Here is a 22,427-nt window from a genome sequence, read left to right as displayed (position 1 = left end):
TGCTGACTCTGGCTTCTTCCTCTTCCCTTTTTGTTTTTCTTTTCTTTTCATTGTTTTTTTTTTCCTTCACATTAAGAGGAGAGCAAATCTAGAGGACCAAAATTGCTAAAGGAATTTTAAAGACTACAAACATTTTATATTAAAGATTTCTATGTGAAAGCTGGAGAGATGGCTTAGCGGTTAAAGCACTTCCTTGTAAGCCAAAGGATCCAGATTTAATTCCCCAGTACCCACATAAAACCAGATGCACAAGATAGCACATGCATCTGCAGTTCATTTACAGTGGCTGGAAGCCCTGGTGTGCCCATTCTTTCTATCTCTGTATCTGTCTCTCTCTCCAACAAATAAATAATATTTTAAAAAAATATTTCGAGAGCTGTAGAGATGGCTTAGTGGTTAAGGTGCTTGCCTTGAAGCCGATGGACCCATGTTAGATCTCTCCCCAGATCCTACATAAACCATACTCACAAGGGTGAGTGCAAAAGTGCAAGGTGACCCATGGCCACTAGGTGTCAAAAGTGTCTGGAGTTCATTTGCCATAGCTGTGACCCTGGTGTGCCAATTCTCTCTCTGTCTCTGTAAAATAAAGGGGGGTTGCTGGAGAGATGGCTTAGCAGTTAAGGCGTTTGCCTGCAAAGCCAAAGGATCCTGGTTTGACTTTCCAGGACCCACGTTAGCCAGATGCACAAGGGGACACACGCGTCTGGAGTTCATTAGCAGTGGCTGGAGGCCCTGGCATGCCCATTCTCTCTCTCCCTTTCTCTCTCTCAAATAAACTAAAATAAAGTTTTTTTAAAAAAAAAAATTTCTGTATGCCTCATGTGTAATATCAAGAATTAACAACATCAACTGAGAAACACTATAGCCTAGACATCTGATGTGTAATGTTTCATGTTAGACACTCGATGTGTGCTCCTTCAACTGAATCTCACCTCTGCAACCCAGTATCATAAGGTACTTGGTATCCACGTTTCAGAGATTATTTGGCTAAGGGACAGTTAAAAATAACCGTGTGTATTAGTTACCCTTCTTACTGTTGGGACAAAACCCCTGACAAGAATCAGCTTATGGGAGGAAGGGTTTATTCTACTGACAGTTTGAGGTTACAGTCCATCATGGCATTGAAGGGGTGGTGGCAGCAGTTTGGGACAAGTGCCACATTGATCCTGAAGTCAGGCAAGAAGTAGGGTGAGTGTTGGCAATCAGCTAGCCTTCTTTGGATGTGGTCCAGGACTCCCGTGGGTGGAGTGGTGTTACCTGAATTTAAGGTGTATCTTCCCATCTCGGCCTGAGCCAGAAAGTACCTCCCTGGTGTGGCCAGAGATTTGTTTCCATGGTGATTCTAAATTTTGTCAAGTTGACAACTGAAATGAACCATCATCCCATGTGGGTTTATGTAACCTATTAGTTGTCGGGCTGAGTACCTACCTCATCACGAGGTTAGTCCAAAGTCCGAATGATTAAGACTATTTCACCGGGTTTCGTGGGAAGAAAGAACTGCTCATGATGAGGTTTATTTGCACATTTCTTTACTTACTATGTTTGTTTGTTATTATAATTTACTTGTGGACAATTTTTGTAAAGGGATATGTTTTGGTCATATTTACCCCCATTACTTTTTCTTGCCCCACATCCTCTCCTACAATTAATCATGTCCACCCCCTTACAATTAATCACACTTCAATGCCTTATGTGTGTGTGAGAGAGAGAAGGGATGGGAGATGGAGATCCACTGGGTCTAATTAGGGTTGCTCATAAAGCAACATGGGTGAAGAGTTATTCACCAGAGCATGAGCCACTTACCAGTGACTACACTACTGAAGAAAAGGTCTGCCCTCCTCCAGAAACCATTAACTGCCAATAGCTCCTGGGGGAAGGGTGAGGCCTTCTGAGCCCTTAAACCATCCATGTTGGAACGTTGATAGGGTTCACTTTAAGCCTCTGTTAGAGCTCTGGGTTTACTGGCCTGTGTACCAGGAATGCCCTTCCCTTTATAGAAGCAAAGTCTGTAACAGTAGGAAAAAAATATATATATATGATAGATTACAAAACTGGACACAGTTGTCATGGTCCAAGAGCGGTGAGAACTCAAGCCCTGTGTTAGAATGAAAGGATTTTATTTTATACATCTAAAGAAACATGGTCATTGACCATTCAGTTTTTTCGTCTTCATCAGAAATTAATAGGTAAGCAATACGCATGCAGGCTTACTTGCGTTGTGACCTGCTTTCTTCTCTTATCTGGGAGGGTAGAGATGAAAATGGAGGACACAGTAGACGCATTTTACTGCCCGAGTGGAACTTTACAGTCGCGCCAGGGGACCTTTTGGTAATGTTTGTAATGTGCTGCCATTGTGATTTAGGGAAGAAAAAATGCTACTGCTGAGCTTTATTTTCAACCATTAAAAAAAAAAAAAGCATCAATTAATGCAATCAAATGTAGTATGGGGAAATCTAACTTTTTATTTACATTTCCGGGGGTCAGGGAGGGTTTGTTTGTTTTCATTAACTCTAATCATTTGAGCTACGGTGTATGGTTTTCTTGGTATTTTCCAAATCAACTCAGTAAGTTATATTTAACAGTCTATGTGAAACTCTCCACATGAGGAAGAGTAAAAAGCTTGGTAACTAGTTCCATTTGTGGGGAAACAAATGATTCTGCCTAGTTTCACACAGTTTGAAAATAATAGCATTTTGGGTTTTGAGAAGCACATTTTGTTAATCAAATGAATCATATCAGTTTTCCTACCCACAATAGCACAATCACAACATGTTATTTCTTCATGAATTAGATTCTTAAACGCCAAATGTTCAACTAAGTGAATGTTTAGCTTGATGAATAAAAAAAAAATAATAAAAAGAATAAGGATAGCCTAGTTTTGGCTTCAAGTTAACTTTGACAGAGCACTAAAACTGAGCAGTAAGCTAACCAGAAAGGCCCAAACAGAAAGTTGATCTTTCTTTTTTTTTTTTTAAATATTTTTTATTTATTTATTTGAGAGCGACAGACACAGAGAGAAAGACAGATAGAGGGAGAGAGAGAATGGGCACGCCAGGGCTTCCAGCCTCTGCCAATGAACTCCAGACGCATGCGCCCCTTGTGCATCTGGCTAACGTGGGACCTGGGGAACCGAGCCTCGAACCGGGGTCCTTAGGCTTCACAGGCAAGCGCTTAACTGCTAAGCCATCTCTCCAGCCCGAAAGTTGATCTTTCAATCCCCCCCACACACATTGCTTTTCATGACCTCACTGAGCAACGTGGCCATTTCACGATATCCCATGGTCTCCAGTCTTTCTAAACAGAGGGACCTATCAAATTAAGTGCCGTGGATGAGTAAAATGAACACTTGGCTCCAAAATCAAATTGAATCTTTTTTTTTTCTTCCCCTCATCTTAGGCCTAAATCTAGATTTGAAGCCAGCTCTATCAGTAACCACTCACATGGCTGAACAAACCTATTAGCCTCTCACTGAGTCAAACCAGGGACTGAAGAAGGGTCAGGCTTATAAGCCCTCTCCAAAACAAGACTGTAGGAACATAAGTCACTATTATGACGGTTGTAATAGGAGGGAAAAGTAGGGCTACAATGATTAAACAACACCAGGAGCCTCTCCTGGCTGGGCACAAAGAAGGTGGGACATGAACTTGTCTTGAGTAGACGTTTCACTCCACTTTTTAGGCTTAAACATTGCCTTGGCCTCCTCACAAAGCCTGATATTTTGCAGTGGGTGAGATGATAGTTCAACTTAATTGGGTGAGTTTGGGCCGTATTACTACTTTGAAATGGAATGTCTCTGCTGTTTCTTATCTACTATTCAGTACAAGAGAGAGGTGCCCAAAGCGTTAAGTTCTGTGTGTCTCTTGGCGCCTTCTTCCCCTGTCCTGTTTTCCTTTTGAGGACTGCCTTAATATGTCACTATGGGAGATAGTGGGAAAAGGTGCTAAATGGATTCCATGGGCCCCTGTACCAATCTTCCTGTCACCAACGATGTGCTTGCCTATGGAGGGAACTGCAGTTCTCTGAGATTTCATTTTTAATTGTTTAATGTATTTCAAAGCAATATTTATTTAAGGAAACATTTCTTCTCATTCCTGAGAACACTTGTATAATTATTGGGTGCTTCTTTTCTATAAATGTAAATATCTATATAAACTCGGGAGTTTTAACTAAAAATAATTACTCCAATTTGTAGGGTGTGGTGATGCATGACTTTAATCCCAGCACTCGGAAGGCAGAGTTAGGAGTATGGCCATGAGTTTGAGGCCACCCTGAGACTTCATAGTGAATTCCAGATCAGCCCGGCCTAGAGTGAAACCCTATCTTGAACCCCATACCGCAATTATTACTCCAATTTATTCTTTTTTAAATATTTTGTTTATTTTTATTTATTTATTTGAAAGTGACAGGCAGAGAGAGAAAGAAGCAGATAGAGAGACAGAGGGAGAATGGTCGTACCAGGGCCTCCAGCCACTGCCAACGAACTCCAGATGCGTGCTCCCCTTGTGCATCTGGCTAACGTGGGTCCTGGGGAATCGAGCCTCAAACCAGTGTCCTTAGGCTTCACGGGCAACGCTTAACCGCTAAGCCATTTCTCCAGCCCTCCAACTTATTCTTTTATATACATTTTTGCAATGCTAATATGTGCTTATCAACTCTGGTATGAGTTGTTTTTCCTCCAACACTCAAGAACAGGAGAACTTTGGTTGCTGTTTCAGATGTGGTCATACCTCACATATCTGATGCAATGTTCATTATGCTGCACAAATACCTGAAGTATTAACTTTTCTCCAGCTTGCCAAATATAGAAGCCCTCATGTTGATCTCTGTCTATGCTAGACTTGTGCGTGTGGTGTGTGTACATGGGTGTATATATATTCATATATGTGTATGTGCATATCCATGTGTGAGGGCGAGTGTTCACACGTGCATGCATGTGTGTGTGTGTGTGTGTGTGTGTGTGTGTGTGTGTAAATGTGGAAGTCAAACTCAGGGGTCTATTCCGCAACTCCTTTCTCCACCTCCTCAATGCTGAAATTGTATGCCTACATAGCCATGCCCAGTGGTGGGTACCCACATTAAGGTCCTTTTGGTTCCATGGCAAGCACTTTACCCATGGAACCATCTCTCCATTTCTTGCCCTAGACCTCCTTGTTTTACCCAAGAATGAAACTGATGAGTAAGCTTCATACACGTCATTATCAGAATTCTGCTGTGGATTGCTGACGACAGCACTGGAATTCCATGCTGAGTATATCACATATCATAGGGGCAAAGCAGAGCTTTTAACTATGTAAAAAGTGTAAGACCATCAATAGATAGTCTAGTGACATTATCTCAATAGATCGCCTTTTGTGGGAGGACATTCATTATCAGCCTTCGTTGTATTGACACCCACTGTATACAACATTCAGAATTTTTAAATGAGCTGGTTCTAGTTTTACAAAAACTGTCATAAAGATAGGGGATTAAAAATTGATTGTGCCCAGGGCATGTTTATAACTTGGCATGATAGTCTTGGAAATATTTAATAGCTTTGCAGAAGGTATATACAAGGAATTACTGTCTGAGAAAGAGCCACCCATAATTATTATATCTTATTCATTGCTTAACAGATACACGTATTAACTGATCCATGCTTTTTGTTGGGACCAATTTCATTCAGTTGTCAACTAATATTGTTTTGGGGGGGGGTTCGAGGTAGGGTCTCACTCTAGCCCAGGCTGACCTGGAATTCATTATGGAGTCTCAGGGTGGCCTCGAACTCATGGCAATCCTCCAACCTCTGCCTCCCAAGTGCTGTGATTAAAGGTGTCAGCCACTACGCCTGGAGTCAACTAATTTTTTTGACCTAATGAAACACTTAGAGATATTTATTTCCTTGTTATATTTTAAAACTAAGTAGAAAAAGACTCTTTGTGGTGTGAATCATCTTTCTTCCCTCTGTTCCTTCCTGCTTTATGATTTCTCTTCCTTCTTCCCCTTGCAGTGCTCTTGACTGATGGAAAACAACAGAAGGAAATAGAAATTAGTATGAGTCATTGGCATGCCAGTAATATCTTGGCTTCAGCATATAGTGGCTACATATGCTGGTATGTCCAGAATGATGCCCAAGAGAAAAATGTAGGTTAGAAGCATGTTAAAATAATGGATTGATCGATTTCCCATGTATAAGTATGGAGTAACCTTCTTAGTACGCCACTTGCTTCAGAAAACACTGGGGTGTTTTAATGTTTTCCAAAACACCAATTTAGAACCTTACCAGGGATGATTCAGGTACTCAGAGAAACACAGGTTAATAGTGAATAGAACTAAGAAATCCAGGCTGAATAAATGACTCAGTGGTTAAGGACACTTGCTTGCAAAGTCTGACAGCTGAGGTTCAACCCTGTACCCATGTAAAGCCAGATGCTCAAAGTGGTGCATGCATCTAGAATTCATTTCCAGTGGCGGTAGGCCCTAGCATACCCATACTCACTCTCCTTTCTCTCTCCCTCTCTCCTTGCCAGTAAATAAATAAACTATTTTTTCATTAAGAAATAAGTCTTGTTTTCTGAGTACTTTTAACTTTTCAAAGGAGTATTCAGGCCCAGCTTCCACACGGCTTCAGGTGACAATGTAATCAAATCATGAATTTATTGTTAGTAAGAAAAAAAGGTCACAAGTTGCATGATTAGGAATGATTTCTTCAGATCAACAGCTCAGAGCAAAGTGGAGAGTTTAGAGATGGGGGAATTTAACTTTCCATTACCGAAGTGTATAGTTTTCCTATAGGCACTGCACATTAACTAAAGCTTTGCTTTCCTGGAAGGAGACAAAAGCTTTTCTATAGCAAGAGAGACTTAGTTATTTAGAACACAGGATGTGAGGTGGACTGAAATAAATTCAGCTCTGGATTTGTCAGGGAATGTAGAAATACCAAATCGCTCCTCACACAGCAAAAAGAGATTTAGAAAACATCAACTCTCTTTATTTGGCTAACAACTTAAACTGCTATACTTGAGAAGGATAGATTTATATTTTCAAGTGAGAGGTTGGTGGTCCCACAGAGTCATGGATTCAGGAAGCCTGAATTCTACTATTGGTCAGTCCTATCATGGGCAAGTTAATTAATATCACTATTCTCAATTTTCTTATCATTGAAACATGTCTGTACTTAGGTAGCCCTGAAGGCCCCTTCTAACCTTTATCAAAAACTCCATTATTTATCCAAGCAGATTTGTTGAACCCTCTCTTTATTTTTCTAACACTTTCTTAGTTTGCTGCTTTTGTAACACTTTACATTTCTAAAAAAAAAAATGTATTGGAATCTTGGAGAATATTTGAGCCAACAAATACAGTTTTGTGAAGTATTTATTAGACTATTTCTTAGTAGATGGATAATGCCAAAGAGTGGCCAGGCAACTCTCCTGTGCCTTTGCAATCAAATTTCCCATATCCCGTTCCTGATTTCTCTGAACATTGAGAATGGTATTTGTTTTTGGAAGGATGTTAATCACCTTAGCACAGTTTTATGTCAGTCTCCATCTCCCTCATACAGAAAAAGCTTTTTCTAAAAAATACTGTCCAAAGAAGACTGTGTGTATGGATTCCCACACTGGACAGTTACTTTGCCTTAAGTGTGTGGTTGCAGTCTTTTACTCTGCTAATATATTTTGACACCTCCTCGATGTTACCTACTGTTCTCTTTAATTGCTTAGTGGTATTAATTATATAGTGGTAACGTGGTTGGCTGCTTGAGCCACTTGGCTGTAAAGAAATTCATTCATCATTATTGCTGTTGGAGCTACAGCAAATTGCCACCATTCTTTCCAGAGATGAATACTTGGGAGCTCGCATCCAATAAGACTTTGAACATGGGTCAAATCTTTAAGTGACTTTTTTCTCTCTGCTGCTCCCATTCGCTACTCCTCTTCTGTGCACTGAGCCTCTTCCATTGCTGTCATATTTTTTGTTTGTTTGTTTGTTTCAGTACTTACTTTTCTGCCCTTTCAGTGAAGTTTATGTGTTGCTCTTGGCAATCCTTTCAGTATCCCGGAGCAAGGACCATCTTTCTTTCCTCCCAGTATCCCTAACTGCAAACTTCCCGCTGTAGAATTTCCTGGTAATGGATTTCCTGCCCTTACAGTTTTGTCACATTCATTTTCAGATGCTAATGCTGATTGGACATGACCTAGACCCCTCCCCGCCCACCTTCTTAAAAAGAAGTATAAAGGCTCGTCCACACACCCAATCGATGATGTATTTAGATTCCCCAACATATGGAATGAAAGAATGGATGAATGATGAACATATGCTACCCTGGTGGTGTGGACCTGCCTTCATCTGGCTACTTCCTGGTGGCTGCAGTTTCTGGAATCTGGGCTTCATTTAGAAGAGACGACCCCGCGGCTGCCTGAGCCATCCAACAGCCAAGCCAGAGTGCCCCCCTCTCCCTTCTGGCGACATGACATTAAATTCACACCAGTTAAGCCAACTTAAATTGAGCCTCCTTGAACCTTCCTAAATAAAACTAGTGGCCTTAATTACAATCAGGCAATTTAAAGGTTATGGAGCTGTAACTAGTACTGCAGTATATCACTTTAATAATGCGCAGGAAAATTTCTCTAAGGGGTGGCATCGTTTGATTAGGAGAATTCGAGTTTCACTGCACATTTCCAATAAACTGTTTTTAGAACTCTTATTGCATTTATGACACCATTACCTTCCTTTATTCTTCAAGGCCAAGTTTCTAAGGTCACACCAGTAGGACAATAAAAATGCAACTCATTTGCAAATAACGTGCAGTATTGTGGTCTCACATTGTGCTGTAGAATGGGTCTCCTGATATTGCTCCCCAGTGGAAATGAGCAGAGGTCCCTGGGAATCAGAGAGATTCTGGTCCCCTTTCCATCCCAACTGTCATTGAAGGTCTGCCTTGTAGTTTTTTGGTAACTTCAGATTCTAAACACCACAAGAGAAAAGGTGATGTTGTCACAGTAAGTAATGAATCATGCAGTTCCTGACAAAGATAATGTGTTTCTGCAAAGGTCCAACTAGCTTCCCTCCTTAAACCCATAGATGTGAAGGACGACATTTGCAAAATCCATTGAACTTCCCAGCATTTCTTTTGTCTCCTGATTTGTATTTTTTTTTTTGTTCTGCTTCTTCTTTTTATAATCACCAGCAGTAGCAGGCTGTTCCTTCTAGCAAAGATAAATAGCTTCGGAGTGCTTTAGAGACGTTTCTCAGATAGTTAGCGGCTTCATGGCAAACAAGATTTTTCTGAAAGAAAAAGAAGCAAAAGAAAAGGCCCTGACCCTTGCCATAAACTCAGCACAGCCCCTCGGAAACGTGCCTGCTGAGCCCCGTATCCGGTCCAGAGCTCATGGTGCTGGCTCACCACTGTGTGGGATTAATATTGACTACCGCACTGGCTCCATCCTCAAAGATGTTCTCCCCATGGATTTTATGTTAAGGCAGGTTACGTTTAGTGTATGCTGCATGAACTATCCTTTCGATTTTTACCAATTTGTGTTTTTTTTTTCCTTGTACAGTACTGGAAGGTAAATATACCTGTACTTCCTCCACTGCCAGAAGTCTCAGAAGTGAGGGCCTTAATAGTAGGTATTCCATATCCAACAAGAGAATCTATAAGCAAAATCTGATGAATGTGTACCTCTGCTTGCACCAGTTAAAAGGATGGAACCTTACAATGTTAGAATCTCGCCCATTAAGTAAACTTGCTTATGGGGCATGGGGTATGGTGCAGAGACTTCTCTACGACATGGGACCAATGATAGACAATGATCCCTTCTTTCACATGTTACCGTTTTTAGTATATATTTTATAATGCTTTGGTGTGAGTCCAGGCATTTTCCTCTGATGGCATCAGATAATGAACTAGCTGAGTATATATTTTGCCCCAATATGAAATCACTATTCATGAAATCCTGGCTAGGTAGGAGCCACATAGTATTCCGGGTATGTGACACGTGTCAATGCACAACACGTAAACCTCTGCCCTCCTGAAACTTGCATCATAACCTGAATGGGTAAATCACCCATAACGTGGCTGCTGCCTTGGTTTCAGGATGTCAGGGGCTGCCACCCGGGCTGGGGAGGAGGTGAAATTCAGTCTTGAATTAGAAAGGTGCTATTTCCAATCATGCTGTGCCCCTTGATGCAAAATCCATGCCCGTGTTTTGAACTTGCATTTGCATACTAACTAACTTTTCTTTTAAGCTAGAAAACAGGTAAAAGCACTAAAGGTAAAATGGGGGGGAGCTTTGTGCAATAATAATATTTTTTTAAAGGTTTCTTTTCATTATTCCAGTGAGTAGAAACAAGGGGAAGATTGTTAGTGGAAGCCTGAGGCCTCTCTGTGTAGAAGAGTGGTGTATGTAGAATGAAGTCAGGGCTCTACATATGGAAGCTAAATTTTTGAGAGCAAGAAATTTCTAGGCCTCCTTGCTTCCACCCATGCCATTTCAGCATTAATAATTTTTACTCAGGAAAATGTACCATTTGTATCTATTCTTAAAGAAGAATACTTTTTTGTTGGCATTGTTTTTCAACAACTTTTTTGTTGTCATTTAGAGCATTTGTGGGCAAAACTTTGTTTGTTTGTTTGGGGGTGTTGGTCTCACTCTAGCCCAGACTGACATGAAACTCACCCTGTAGTCCCAGGCTGGCCCTGAATTCACAGCAATCCTCCTATCTCTGCCTCTCAAGTGCTAGGATTAAAGGCAGGTACCACCTTGCCCACACTGGGGGATAAGGTTTTCCTCTTTCAATCTGCTTGCTAGCATTGTGTCTTTTCACTGCGAATCTAGCCATGGAGCCCACGTTTAAGGAACTGAAGGTATGCAGACCTTGGTTGGGCTGGAAAGTGATCTTAGCCGGTGTGCTTATCCATTGTCTCCACTTGTGACCACGGAGCACCACTGAGTCCCACAGTTGGAGGAAAACAACCTTTCGGGTGGGCCATTTGTTTTACTGTTTATTGCTTGAACAACATTTCAGTGTTTGCTTCTCCATGAGAATATTCTAATAGGTGCTTCGCACAACCAGTGATAATAGCCAAGGCATTGGACAATATTGCATCTCAGAGCTTCCCACCTCCTGCCTCTCCCATCCCTGCCCACCTGTGCCTCCTGCTGATTTCCAAGCTGCTGATGTTTATGGGGCTCTAGGCAGCCCCTGGGCTCTTGAAAATCTGCTGGGTACCATGCAGCCTCCCCCAGTTGAGTCATTTCCTGCTCCAGCCCTGCTGATAATGAGAAGTTCAAGACAGGAAATAACAGTGTCAGTATCAGTGGCTTTACTTATCAAATCCGAAGGCATAGCAGCCTTTTAGAACATTGGACCAAAATGAGAGTGAAAAAAAAAAAAAAAATCACTGGGGGCAGAGTTAAATGGAGACTCTCACCTTGTCGATCTCCTTGAAATATACTTCTGGCTCAGGTGTGTAGGATGCATTTGGCTTTTCTTGAGGGGCCTATGTGTTGGGTTCTTTGTGCATATGGGGGGGTCACTTATTTATAATCCCAGGGCTGTTTCTTTTGTAAGAAAATTCGTTTGCTTATATCTCATGCTATTTTGGTGTGTGTGTGTGTGTGTGTTTGTGTGTGATGTATGTGTGTTCATGGGTCTTGAGTACAGACACTCACATGCCAATTTCACAGAGCAACCTTGGTTGAGGCATGGTCTCTTGTTTGCCTGGAGACTTCCAGAGATCCTCCTGTCTCTATGTCTCCTCTCACCATAGGAGTGCTGGGATGACAGATAACGTTTTTGACCATCTTTATGTGGGTTCTGGGGATCCAAACTCAGATCGTCACCCTTGAATGACAAGCGCTTTATACACTGAGCCACATCCCTGCCCCCTCCCCCCATATATGAGATCTAGTGTTCCTGTCCCACATGGCTTAGAAAGCTCAACAGTGGTGGCCATTCCCATACTGCTAATGAGAAAACTCTTAGGAGGTGTTAGTCAATCTTCAGGCAGCATTCATTTTCATGTTAAATTGTTCCAAAGAATAAAGGTAGAACTTTTTGAACTGATGTAGTTCACAAAAAAAAAAAAAAAAAAAGGTTCACGTGCTGTCAGATACTCTCCAATTCAGCCTTATTTTGGGGGGAGGAAGGGGGCTTAATGACTAATGGACTGGCTGACTTTGAAGTCTAACTCGTATTCTCCACTGCTAAATGAACACCTCAGTGTGTTTACGTTCCAGTCGTGAAATATGTGCCGTACATAAAGCAACAAATTATCATGGCCAGAGTCCGCAGACCTAGAAAGAATGGGGTGACTGTGTGCATAGCAAATTACAGCACACTGCCTATTTTTCTACCCCCGGTTTCCAGGGCGAGCCAACGTAGCCGAGGGCTGAGTCTGTCGCGTTGGTTGTGTGTGCATTTGCTCTGTTGACCCTCAGACCCCTGGCTTATAAATGTGCGCTTGGAAATTAACTCAGGGAAGAGGAGAGGCAAAGCGAGGGGGTGGGGAGTTGGTTTAGGGCATACTTCTCTAGATTTTTAAAAATATATATGTAACCATAGAGTGGTGCACGGATTCAGACCGGGAAAAAAAAATTACAACTGTGGGGCATTTGATTCCTCTGTTTGGATTCTGAGAGCAGAGTTGACTTCCATGCGCAGCAGATCTTTTCAAGGATGGCCTCTGCCACCTGATGTTGTACCAGGAGGGGGTTTTGTCTGTGGACTTGAGCCTATAGATTTGTGCAGTGGAAGAGGCTGGAGGACCCTTCCATCCAATCTCCAGGGTAAAGGAGAAAAGAAGTGCTACTTATAAACCGTTACAAATTGGTCCACAGTAATGGCTGTAGTGTTGATCAGACGAAATAAGGGCGCCCCCAGTGAGTGCTGAGATCCGAGCTGCGTGTAACTCAACCACTGCACGTTTGCTTAGAAGGAAGAGGAGTGTAAACACAGGGCACACAGTCCGGAAGCCGCTGAAAGGGTTTTGCTTGTTTGAAACTTACACTGAAATGTCAGTGTCTCATGTCACATTCACAGTTACCACTTTGGAGCCCATAACTGGAGTTACGGTGACTAGTGTTTGGTCTGTTATCAAACGTGATGATGATTAAGAGGGCTTCTTAGGGCTGGAAAGATGGCTTAGCGGTTAAGACAGTTTCCTGCAAAGCAAAGGCTCCAGGTTCGATTCCCCAGAACCCACATAAGCCAGATACACAAGGTGGTGCATGTGTCTGGCATTTGCAGAAAAAAAAGGAAGAGTTCATAGGTGCAGGTTTTATCTATTGAGAGAGAGACAGGTTCAGAGAGAGATTATCATTTGCCTTTGAACTAACTATGGACAAGGGAAGTATTTCCTTGGAGCACCAAGCTTGCGAGCGAACATCATATTTCTCACTTAGGCAGGGAGATTGTGCTCCAGTTATGTATGCAGCTCTCTCCTTTGAAACATCTAATATCAGAGTAAATATTTACAGGAGCATCAGACTCTTCTATGTCGACTTGATTTCTGTTTACATTTATGTTCACACTTACATGCAGATTACCAAATGGAAATAATAGTTTTAGCGCTAATTTCTATACATGCGAAGTCATTGCTCAGTTGGGCTCAAGGCATCTTTGCCTAGGACACACAGTCATTGACCTCTAACACGTTCTCGTTGGAGAAAATACTAGCATTGTATACACGTTGCTAGGCACCTGCATGCCTGGCAGTATACAAGAGGGAGGGGAACCCGGAGTTCTAGAATGCTACAGGCGTGTGATGAATCTCCCATCATTTTTCATCCCACCAGCCAGTTCTCACTCTGACGCCCAGTTCTCACTCTGACGCTTTATCCTTCCTTTCCTTGGGCTGGTGTTTGTTTCATGTGTATTCAGCTTGAATATCTTCAAGTTTAATGTGCACCATGAGTTTTGTTTTTCTTTTTGTATTTGCTCACCCTGTTCAGTTCCGGTCTAATCTTCCATTTTGACTTTCAGAATTCCAATGTTTTGGGCTACAGAGACAACTCAGTTGGTAAAATGCTTGCCTTGCAAACATGAAAGCTTGAGTGTAGTCGTAAGACTATATATTTATAAAAAATAGTGCCTGTTGTGGTGGCTCTTTTAATCCCAGAGATGGAAGCAGGCAGATCCTTGAGGCTCACTTGCCACCCAGTCTAACATACTTGGTGGGCATCAAGCCAGTGAGACACCTCATCTCAAAAGATAAAAGTAAAAAAAGTGGCCAGTCCTAAAGAACTAAACCCGAGGTAGTTCTCTGGCTTACACACACACACACTTTAGTGCACAAAACACACACACATGCATCCGTCCACATTCACTTGAATATGCACACACACAAATTGCAGTGTTGTAATAAACCTTTACTAATAGGATCTAGAAAGGAGATTATTCACTTACCCATGCTCCCTCCTTCCCTCGTGTAACCTAAATTGTGCTCATTGCAGAAAGTCTGGGGAATAAAGATAAGCAAACAACCTGATGTAAAAATCTGGAAGTTTCACCTGAAGATACTATCTATAGCTCGTCATAAAAAACAGGGCTGTGCCAGTCTATTATATCCTTAATGGAATATTGTAATGGTTATTAAATCAATTGACTTGGAATCTCTTTTTAATAAATGAGTCATACCGTATTATCCAATTACTGTCAGCTGCTACCTTTCTGGAGAGCAGAAATAGTGATTTTGATTGAATTTTTTAAGCTTTCTGGCACCTTCTGGAAGAAGCAGGGAGGAGGCGAGGTGCAAGCTCTGGCTTTGGGGAGCAGCATCCTGCTTGGAACTGAAATTGATGGTGTCACCTCAAGAGCACTGGCTTCTGAAAAGAGCCCCATGTTTGAAAGGAAATGGAATTTAACTCAGCCAGACACCCCCACACAGATATGCACCCCATGCTAAGGGAATTTACAAATTCTGTAAAACTTGAGCTACTACTGTTAACCATATAGGTCAATATAGATCTCCTGAGAGCAGCGTTCTACAGAGCCCCAAATATGGCTACGTTTGGAGATTCCCATTACACATGTTTTTTTTCCATGTACCTTTATCTCTCCTCTTCAATTAAAATTGTGTGTGTGTGTGTGTGTGTGTGTGTGTGTGTGTGTGTGTGTGTGTGCTGGAGAGATGACTTAGCAGTTAAGGCACTTGCCTGCAAAGCCTAAGAACTCATGCTCCAGGTCCCATGTCAGCCAGACACACCATGACATCAGCGTGCAGTGCCGCACATGAGCTCAAGGGGGCGCACGTTTGGATAATACGGTATGACTCATGTATGAAAAAGAGATTCCAAGTCAATTGATTTAATAACCATTTCAATATTCCATTAAGGATATAACAGACTGGTAGTTTGTTTGTAGCAACTAACGGCCCAGGTGCCCCCATTCTCTCTCTCTCAAAATAAATTATTAAAAAATATGTGAGTTACTTAACTATAAGAACGCGTTCGGTTGTGGTCTGACTGTGATACGCCCACCCCCACCCCACCCCCCACAAGCTCACATGTTGGAGCTTGAGTCCCCAGCTTGTGGTGCTGTTTTGGGAGGTCCTGAAATCTTTAGGAAGTGGAACCTAGCTGGAGAAGGTGGGTGGCTGAGGGAGACAGGTCTTGGGGGATTATAACCCATCTGCTTCCAGCCTGATGCTGCCCTCTGATCCTACGAAATATAACAATAAGCCTTCCAGCCAGCTCCACTGCCATTAACCGCAACAAGCAACAAGTTGTTTCTGTCAGGCATTTTGTTACATCAGTGAGAAAAACAACTAGTTCAGGCCTCTCTGTGCATTTGACCCTGGGGTAAGTAGTGTGAGAATGGGCAAAGAGAGTAGGTTAGGAAACAGAGATGAGAGAAATGGGTGCAGATGAGCACCATGTTCATTAGGGCACGGGGATTTTTAGCTCACTCTGTTGGCTAATCGATGACATGTACGTTCTGTCCTACTTGAATAAATAACTTAGCGGTTCAGGTCCAGAGGAAGACCTCGCTGCTCAAATGAAAAATAAAAGACAGGCAGGACTTCCAACATTTCCTCAATTGCACCCTGGGCCTTAAAACCTTTAAGATAGCTCTGGAAATACTTACTGGGAGTGCTACTGGTACTGCATAGACCTGCCACAGAGAAAGGGTGGGACCCATGAAAAAATGAGTCTATTCTAACGATGCTCCTTCTTATTAACAGTGTGACTAAATTCGGATTATTTAGTACCTGAGGGTACAATTTCTCATTTAACTAGAAAATAAAAAATAAAAAAAAAAAGATGAGGACATTTCCCTTTTGCTCTCACATGTATGTCTTACTTGTTTTTTTTTCTTCCATTATTCTTTTTTTTTTAATTTTTATTAACATTTTCCATGATTACAAAATATATCCCATGGTAATTCCCTCCCTCCCCACCCCCATACTTTCCCATTTGAAATTCCATTCTCCATCATATTACCTGCCCATTACAATCATTGTAATTACATACATTATTCTTGACAAAGCAAACGTTCGTCGTCAGAAGGGAGACTATCACACGACATAGCATCTTAACTGGCACGATTCCTTTTAAGCACCTATAGCATTCAGTCGTCCTCCAGGAAGCTCCCCACCAAGTCTGTGTGTACACCCTCAAAACAAGTCCAGCGTAGGCACGACTGTGTCCTTGCTCACACATGGTGCATCTTGGTTCTGGTGCAGAAAAAGACAGCTTTATTACTTATATGTTTTGGGGCTACAAAGTGTGAAGAGAAAACAAGTACATAATTTTCAAATTACATTCAAACCCTTGGGCCTAGGGAGATGGCTCAGTGAATAAGGTGCTTGCTGCACAAACATGAGGGCCCGAGCTGGATCCCCAGAACCCGCATAAAATGCTGGGCATGGGGGCACACATCTGTAAGGGAGGCAGGGACAGGAATGTCCCAGAGACTCACTGAGCCACCAGTCTGTAGCCTAACTGGTGAGCTCTAAGCCAATGAGTGAGCTTAGCTCAAAGCAGGTATTCCAGAAGTGGACAGTGTCCTCTGCACACAGGCCAAAACAGTAAAAGAAGAAGAAGAAAAAAAATCACCTTAGTGATAAATGTCTTGGATTGAAAATAAAAGTGATTAGTATTGAGCAAATAGGAAACTTTTAAATATAGCAAGTATGCCTGATGATTAACTTGCTGATCCAGTTCTCCACAAGAAAGAGTTTCTTGTGTTTCTTAATGACTAAAATTTGGGAAAAAAAATTTGGTGACTTTAGGATTTAAAAGGAAAGAACAGATTTTAAGAAGCCAATTGATCTTATATAATCCCTAAAGCTTTTTGTATAACCCGTTGTCATGTCAGTAGGCACAATTAAACTCCTTCGTACATAATTATGATCAAGGAATTTAGTGTGCCACCCAAATACGGAGTAGGTTCTTATCTCCTGTGAAATGTAGACAGTACTGGGTGGCTTAATTAGTGTTTCACTTCTCTTTGTACAAATTCCAGTCCTCTGTTCTCAAGACCCATGCTTTTGTGAGGGGAAAGATTAGGAATACAAATCGAGTGATTTTGCTCCCAGTTAGTGAATATTAACTCACTTTGTAACCAGGCCTTTTTATTGCCTATGATATCAACTGGTGCAGGACATATGCGGGCCAAGTGACTTTGGAGTATAGATTTGTCATCCCGTGGTGTGACTATAACTTACATTCCCTAGTCCTCGGACATTTGACAGAGATACCCCTTAGGAACATGTTTAATTATTGCAAATAACGGAAGCGTAGACTTGGTAACAAGCAAGGTTAAAGTGCAGCCTCTATCTCTTAACACTTCCTGACAAGTAGTCTGGGGACTAGCAGGTTTTTTTCATAGCCTGTCTATGGAAGTCATGAACCTCGAATCCACACTGCCTGGGTTTAAGTTATGACAGAGCAGAGAGACAGGCTCTCTGAGTCTCATTTTTTTCTCATCTGTGAAATGGGTACAGTACAATTGTTCCTCACAGGGTTGCTGTGGGGATTCATTGGATTTATTTTTGTAAGTAAGTAGAAAAATAGTGTTGGAAGTACAAGTGCTAATGTAGTCACCAGGTTGTTAGTTTCGGTGAAGATAACGGCTTATGTCTATATTGTGAACTGTTTTTTTTTTTTTTTTAAATTTGTCTGAGAGGGATGGAAAGACAGAGAGAAAAAGAGGAAGCTAGAAAGAGAAGATGGGCACTCCATGGCCTCCAGCCACTGCAAACGAACGCCACACGCATGTGCCACCTTGTACCTATGGCTTTTCGTGGGTACTGGGTAATCAAACCTGGGTCCTTAGGCTTTGGAGACAAGTGCCTGAACTTCTAAGTCATCTCTCCAGCCATGTATGTGTATCTATATATATATAAAATTCTATATTGTGAACTCTTAATACAGAATTGTTAGTCTATCAAAGTACTTTTGGTAACATGTTGATATAAGAGATAAATAATCAAGATTCTGTAAAAAAAAAAAAAAAAAAAAGAGCCTGTATCTCATAAAAGTGTTTCAGAGAAATATGGGCTGGGTGGGTTTAGAGGCAAAATTAAAACTCTCATATATCAAGTTAAGAAAGTAATGGATGAGGAAAACATCCTAAACCAGGAATGCAGAATAGAGAAAAGAACATCAAAAAGGTTCCGTAAGTATTAATGTTTCAGAACTACCAGAAAATTTTGCAAAAGGAAGTCTGTATCAATAGGAAATCACAGAAAACCTAGTCATGTGTCAAACCTTCTAAAAACTTCTAGATAAGGCAGAAAGGAAGCTATTCCACTGTTCCATAGGTCCTTTATTTGGGGACTTTAAAAGTACAGAGTCCATAAAATTATAATCATTAATGTGGAGGACTAATATTGATATATTAAAGGCCCAATACAGGGCTGGAGAGATGGCTTAGTGGTTAAGCGATTGCCTATAAAGCCTAAGGACCTCGGTTCGAGGCTCCATTCCCCAAGACCCATGTAAGCCAGATGCACAAGGGGAGCATGCATCTGGAGTTCTTTTGCATTGGCTGGAGGCCCCGGCACATACATTCTCTCTCTCTCTATCTGCCTCTTTCTTGCTTTCTCTCTGTCGTTCTCAAATAAATAAATAAAAATAAACAAAAAAAATGTTTTAAAAAGCCCAATACAATGTATTAGAATGACAATCAAATCTGACATGATTATCTTTGGATATCAAATTCAAGAGATGCTTTGCATTGCTATAAACTCAGACACATAATGTGAAGTACCCAGGAAGCATACTTATTTATATGAGGAGAAGGTGATAGCTTGCCACCAGAGAGAATTCCCCAGTCTGTCAGAGACACGATGGATTTCACCTTTTCTGTCAATGCCTTTCCCTCCACAGATGAAGGACTGAACCATGAGTGTAAACTCTGCAGCCAGACCTTCGACTCCCCTGCCAAACTGCAGTGCCACCTGATAGAGCACAGCTTCGAGGGGATGGGAGGCACCTTCAAATGCCCTGTCTGCTTTACAGGTAGGAAGCTTAGCTCGAGAAAGCTCCGGCTCGTGCAATGGCCCCTCTCTGTCTCTCCTACCAGAGCATACTTCCCACTGCTTGGCCTTTTACAGCAAGGACATCAGTTCAATTTGGGGTTGGGGGGAAGATGTTTGATTCCTGTGGTTTAGCATTATTGATTGCAACCTACTATAAAGGCTCCGATGGGCAGGAAGGTTAACTGTCAGGACGGACAAATGGCATTTCCAGTTCTCTCACAAGTTTGCACTTTTCCATTTGGAAAACGACACCCATGTTGTCTTCCCTTTTTTTCCTCTCACTGTTAAAAGGTTACTAAGGCTGAGGTTGCTATACCTGGCTGTTTTTCAGTCACAAGATGTCTAGCTAAAAGTTCAGCTCAGTTGGCCACACACGTGTGTGGCTTAAACCTGGAGAAGTTTCTAACATTCTTCACGAGAAATTAAGAATATATTATTGAAACACTCACAGCCTTCTGTGAACTGGGAAACAGATTAGAGGTAATATTTATTTCCTATAACATTGGATTTTAAAGTTGATACAAATGTATGATTTTTAAGAAACCTTGTGTAGATGTTAATAGCATTATAGTCTTCAACAAAATAAAAGAACAGAAATCAGAAGTCATAATTTGATGCCCATGGGAGTTGGGATATGATCACGTGTGGTTTGGGCATGGCCCCACCAATGGCAAAGATATCTGGGTAAATCATTGATGATTAGTTGGCATTTGGCTGCGAAGCAGTGGCCCAGCCTCTCTTACCAGTTGTCAGGAGAGGGAGCACGTATAGGAAGAGACAGACAGATGACTTTCCCTCAAGATTGACTTCCTAGTTTCCTCAGCAGACTTCCCAGCATTGTTATTGTACCTTCGCTGCAGTTGACCTATAGATTTATGCTCTGTGATAAAAGAGAAAAAAGAGGGGCCGTGTTCATTTGCCGCTCACACAAATGGGGCTCTCCCAGACTCTGTAGACTCCATCCACCACTCCCCATCCTTTACTTTGGAATTCTTTCTTGATTCTTCCAATATTTTTTTTTCAAATTTTAAATCTATTGTTGTGTTTTCCCCATGAGTGGTATGCTGTATATCTTAAGATGCAAAGAACCGAGAGTCTTGAGTCCTTTATTCAAAGCTTATAAGTCTTCATAAAGGAAGACTGGGTCCAAGGTTTCCTCACAATAAAGACTCATGAAAACATAGTCCTCTCAGGCTGTACCTTGAAGTCTCATAAAATGTATGAATTTATTTGGAGATGAGCTGCAAATATGTATAAAATCTCGGCCAGGTGTGGTGGCGCACGCCTTTAATCCCAGCATTTGGCAGGCAGAGGTAGGAAGATCGCTGTGAGTTCGAGACCACCCTGAGACTACCTAGTGAATTCCAGGTCAGCCTGAGCTAGAGTGAGACCCTACCTCAAAAAACCAAACAAAGAAACAAACAAACAAAACTATCCATTTCTAGCCTGGAGAGGAGGTTCAATGATTAAAAGCACTTGCCGCATTAGCCTGACAACTGGAGTTAATCACCCCAGAGCCTATGTAAAGCCACATGCAACTAGCCTGCTTGTCTATATTTCCAATGCACCTACAGCAAAGGAAGGCAGAACCAGAACTGGAAGAGTCCCAAGCTCATAGGCCAGCTAGGCTGGCATTCACAGTACAACCACAAAACAGCAAGAGAAAGACCGTGTCTCAAGCAAGTGGGAGGTAAGGACCAGCACCCTAAGGTTGGCCTCTGCCTCCACACATGTGCTATGGAATATGTGTATTTACACCCTTTTTGTTGAGCCTATGTCAGGAGGCAAAAGTACATCAAAAAGAGCCTTCATGCTCTTTACGCACAGAGATAAATTGTTTGATTTTATAGTAAAGTCATTTAGAAACAACAATTAGGAAAATATATATATGATCCTTCCAGTATACGGCAGGTTAGGTGGGAAAGGAAACCAGAGTGGTTTTTAAGGTAATGAGAAATGTGATTAAAATGTATGACTCACAAGAACAATACTGTAATATTTTAGGCTGGCTGGCAATTAGAATAATTTTAATGATTAGAGTGGAGTCAAAGTCAAATGCCAACATCTTTAATAAATTCTCTCCCTGCCTATACAGATTAATATTGTAGATGCAAACTTTTTTAGGTCACAGTGCACCAGGCATCCATCAGAAGTCAGTTCTGCCAACCCAAACACCGCCTCTGGCATATACAATTTAATTATTAATAGTATGTCTCCTAGGTAAACTGTTACACAGTCTTAGGGCCTTGTTTTGTAGTCATTAAAATTGAACATGTTTATATTATTGAAACCCTTGCATTCAGTGTGTACGCCGAGTTGATCTTAAAGTATCCAAAGAGAATTTACCTGCCGTTCTGCTAACACATTTATAGACAGTGCCCCAGAGAAGCTGTGGGATATAATTTTTAGCATTAACACATTCAAATAGAGAGCTGGTTGCTAGCTATAACTTTAGGCAAATACAATAAACAGGCTTTGGGTGATCCATGATTTCTTAACCTGTGGGCTGCGGAACAAATCGGAGTCATTTCTTTCTGGACAAGGGCTGCACATTTGACAATTTTGAGTGTCATTTTGAAAGATTTATAGGGAGCAGGACTTCCATAAACCATTCCTTTGGAGCTGTTTGGGTTAGATGCTGGGTAGAGAGCACCTTAACAAAAGCCAGAGACCCACCCATGAGCAAATGCAACTGCCAGCCATGTCTCCAGGTGGTGGGCAGTCAGTCATGCCCAGGAGGTGTGCGATTTAGCCTGCTCTATCTGTTCACAGACAGTCATGGGCTCAGGGCATTTCGGAAACACAATAACCCAAGTTCACGTCCTTTTATCATTTCAGTGTTTGTTCAAGCAAACAAGTTGCAGCAGCATATTTTCTCAGCCCATGGACAAGAAGACAAGATCTATGACTGTACGCAATGTCCACAGAAGTTTTTCTTCCAAACAGAGCTGCAGGTAATGGCCTC

The 22,427-nt window shown here is 41.7% G+C and overlaps 1 protein-coding gene across 3 annotated transcripts in view; it reads left to right on the top strand.

Moving 5' to 3' along the window:
• The window catches only part of Znf521 (zinc finger protein 521), a 321,006-nt gene that overhangs the window by 271,121 nt on the left and 27,458 nt on the right, over positions 1 to 22,427 (top strand). For all 3 annotated transcript variants that reach the window (XM_045134887.1, XM_045134889.1, XM_045134886.1), the window contains 2 exons: positions 19,311 to 19,442; positions 22,301 to 22,416. In XM_045134887.1, the coding sequence (XP_044990822.1) occupies positions 19,311 to 19,442; positions 22,301 to 22,416 (248 nt within the window). The remainder of the gene's footprint in view (positions 1 to 19,310; positions 19,443 to 22,300; positions 22,417 to 22,427) is intronic.

Source organism: Jaculus jaculus, chromosome 15 (assembly GCF_020740685.1).
Source record: "Jaculus jaculus isolate mJacJac1 chromosome 15, mJacJac1.mat.Y.cur, whole genome shotgun sequence".
Lineage (NCBI taxonomy): Eukaryota > Metazoa > Chordata > Mammalia > Rodentia > Dipodidae > Jaculus > Jaculus jaculus.
This window is presented reverse-complemented; position numbering and strand designations above follow the sequence as displayed.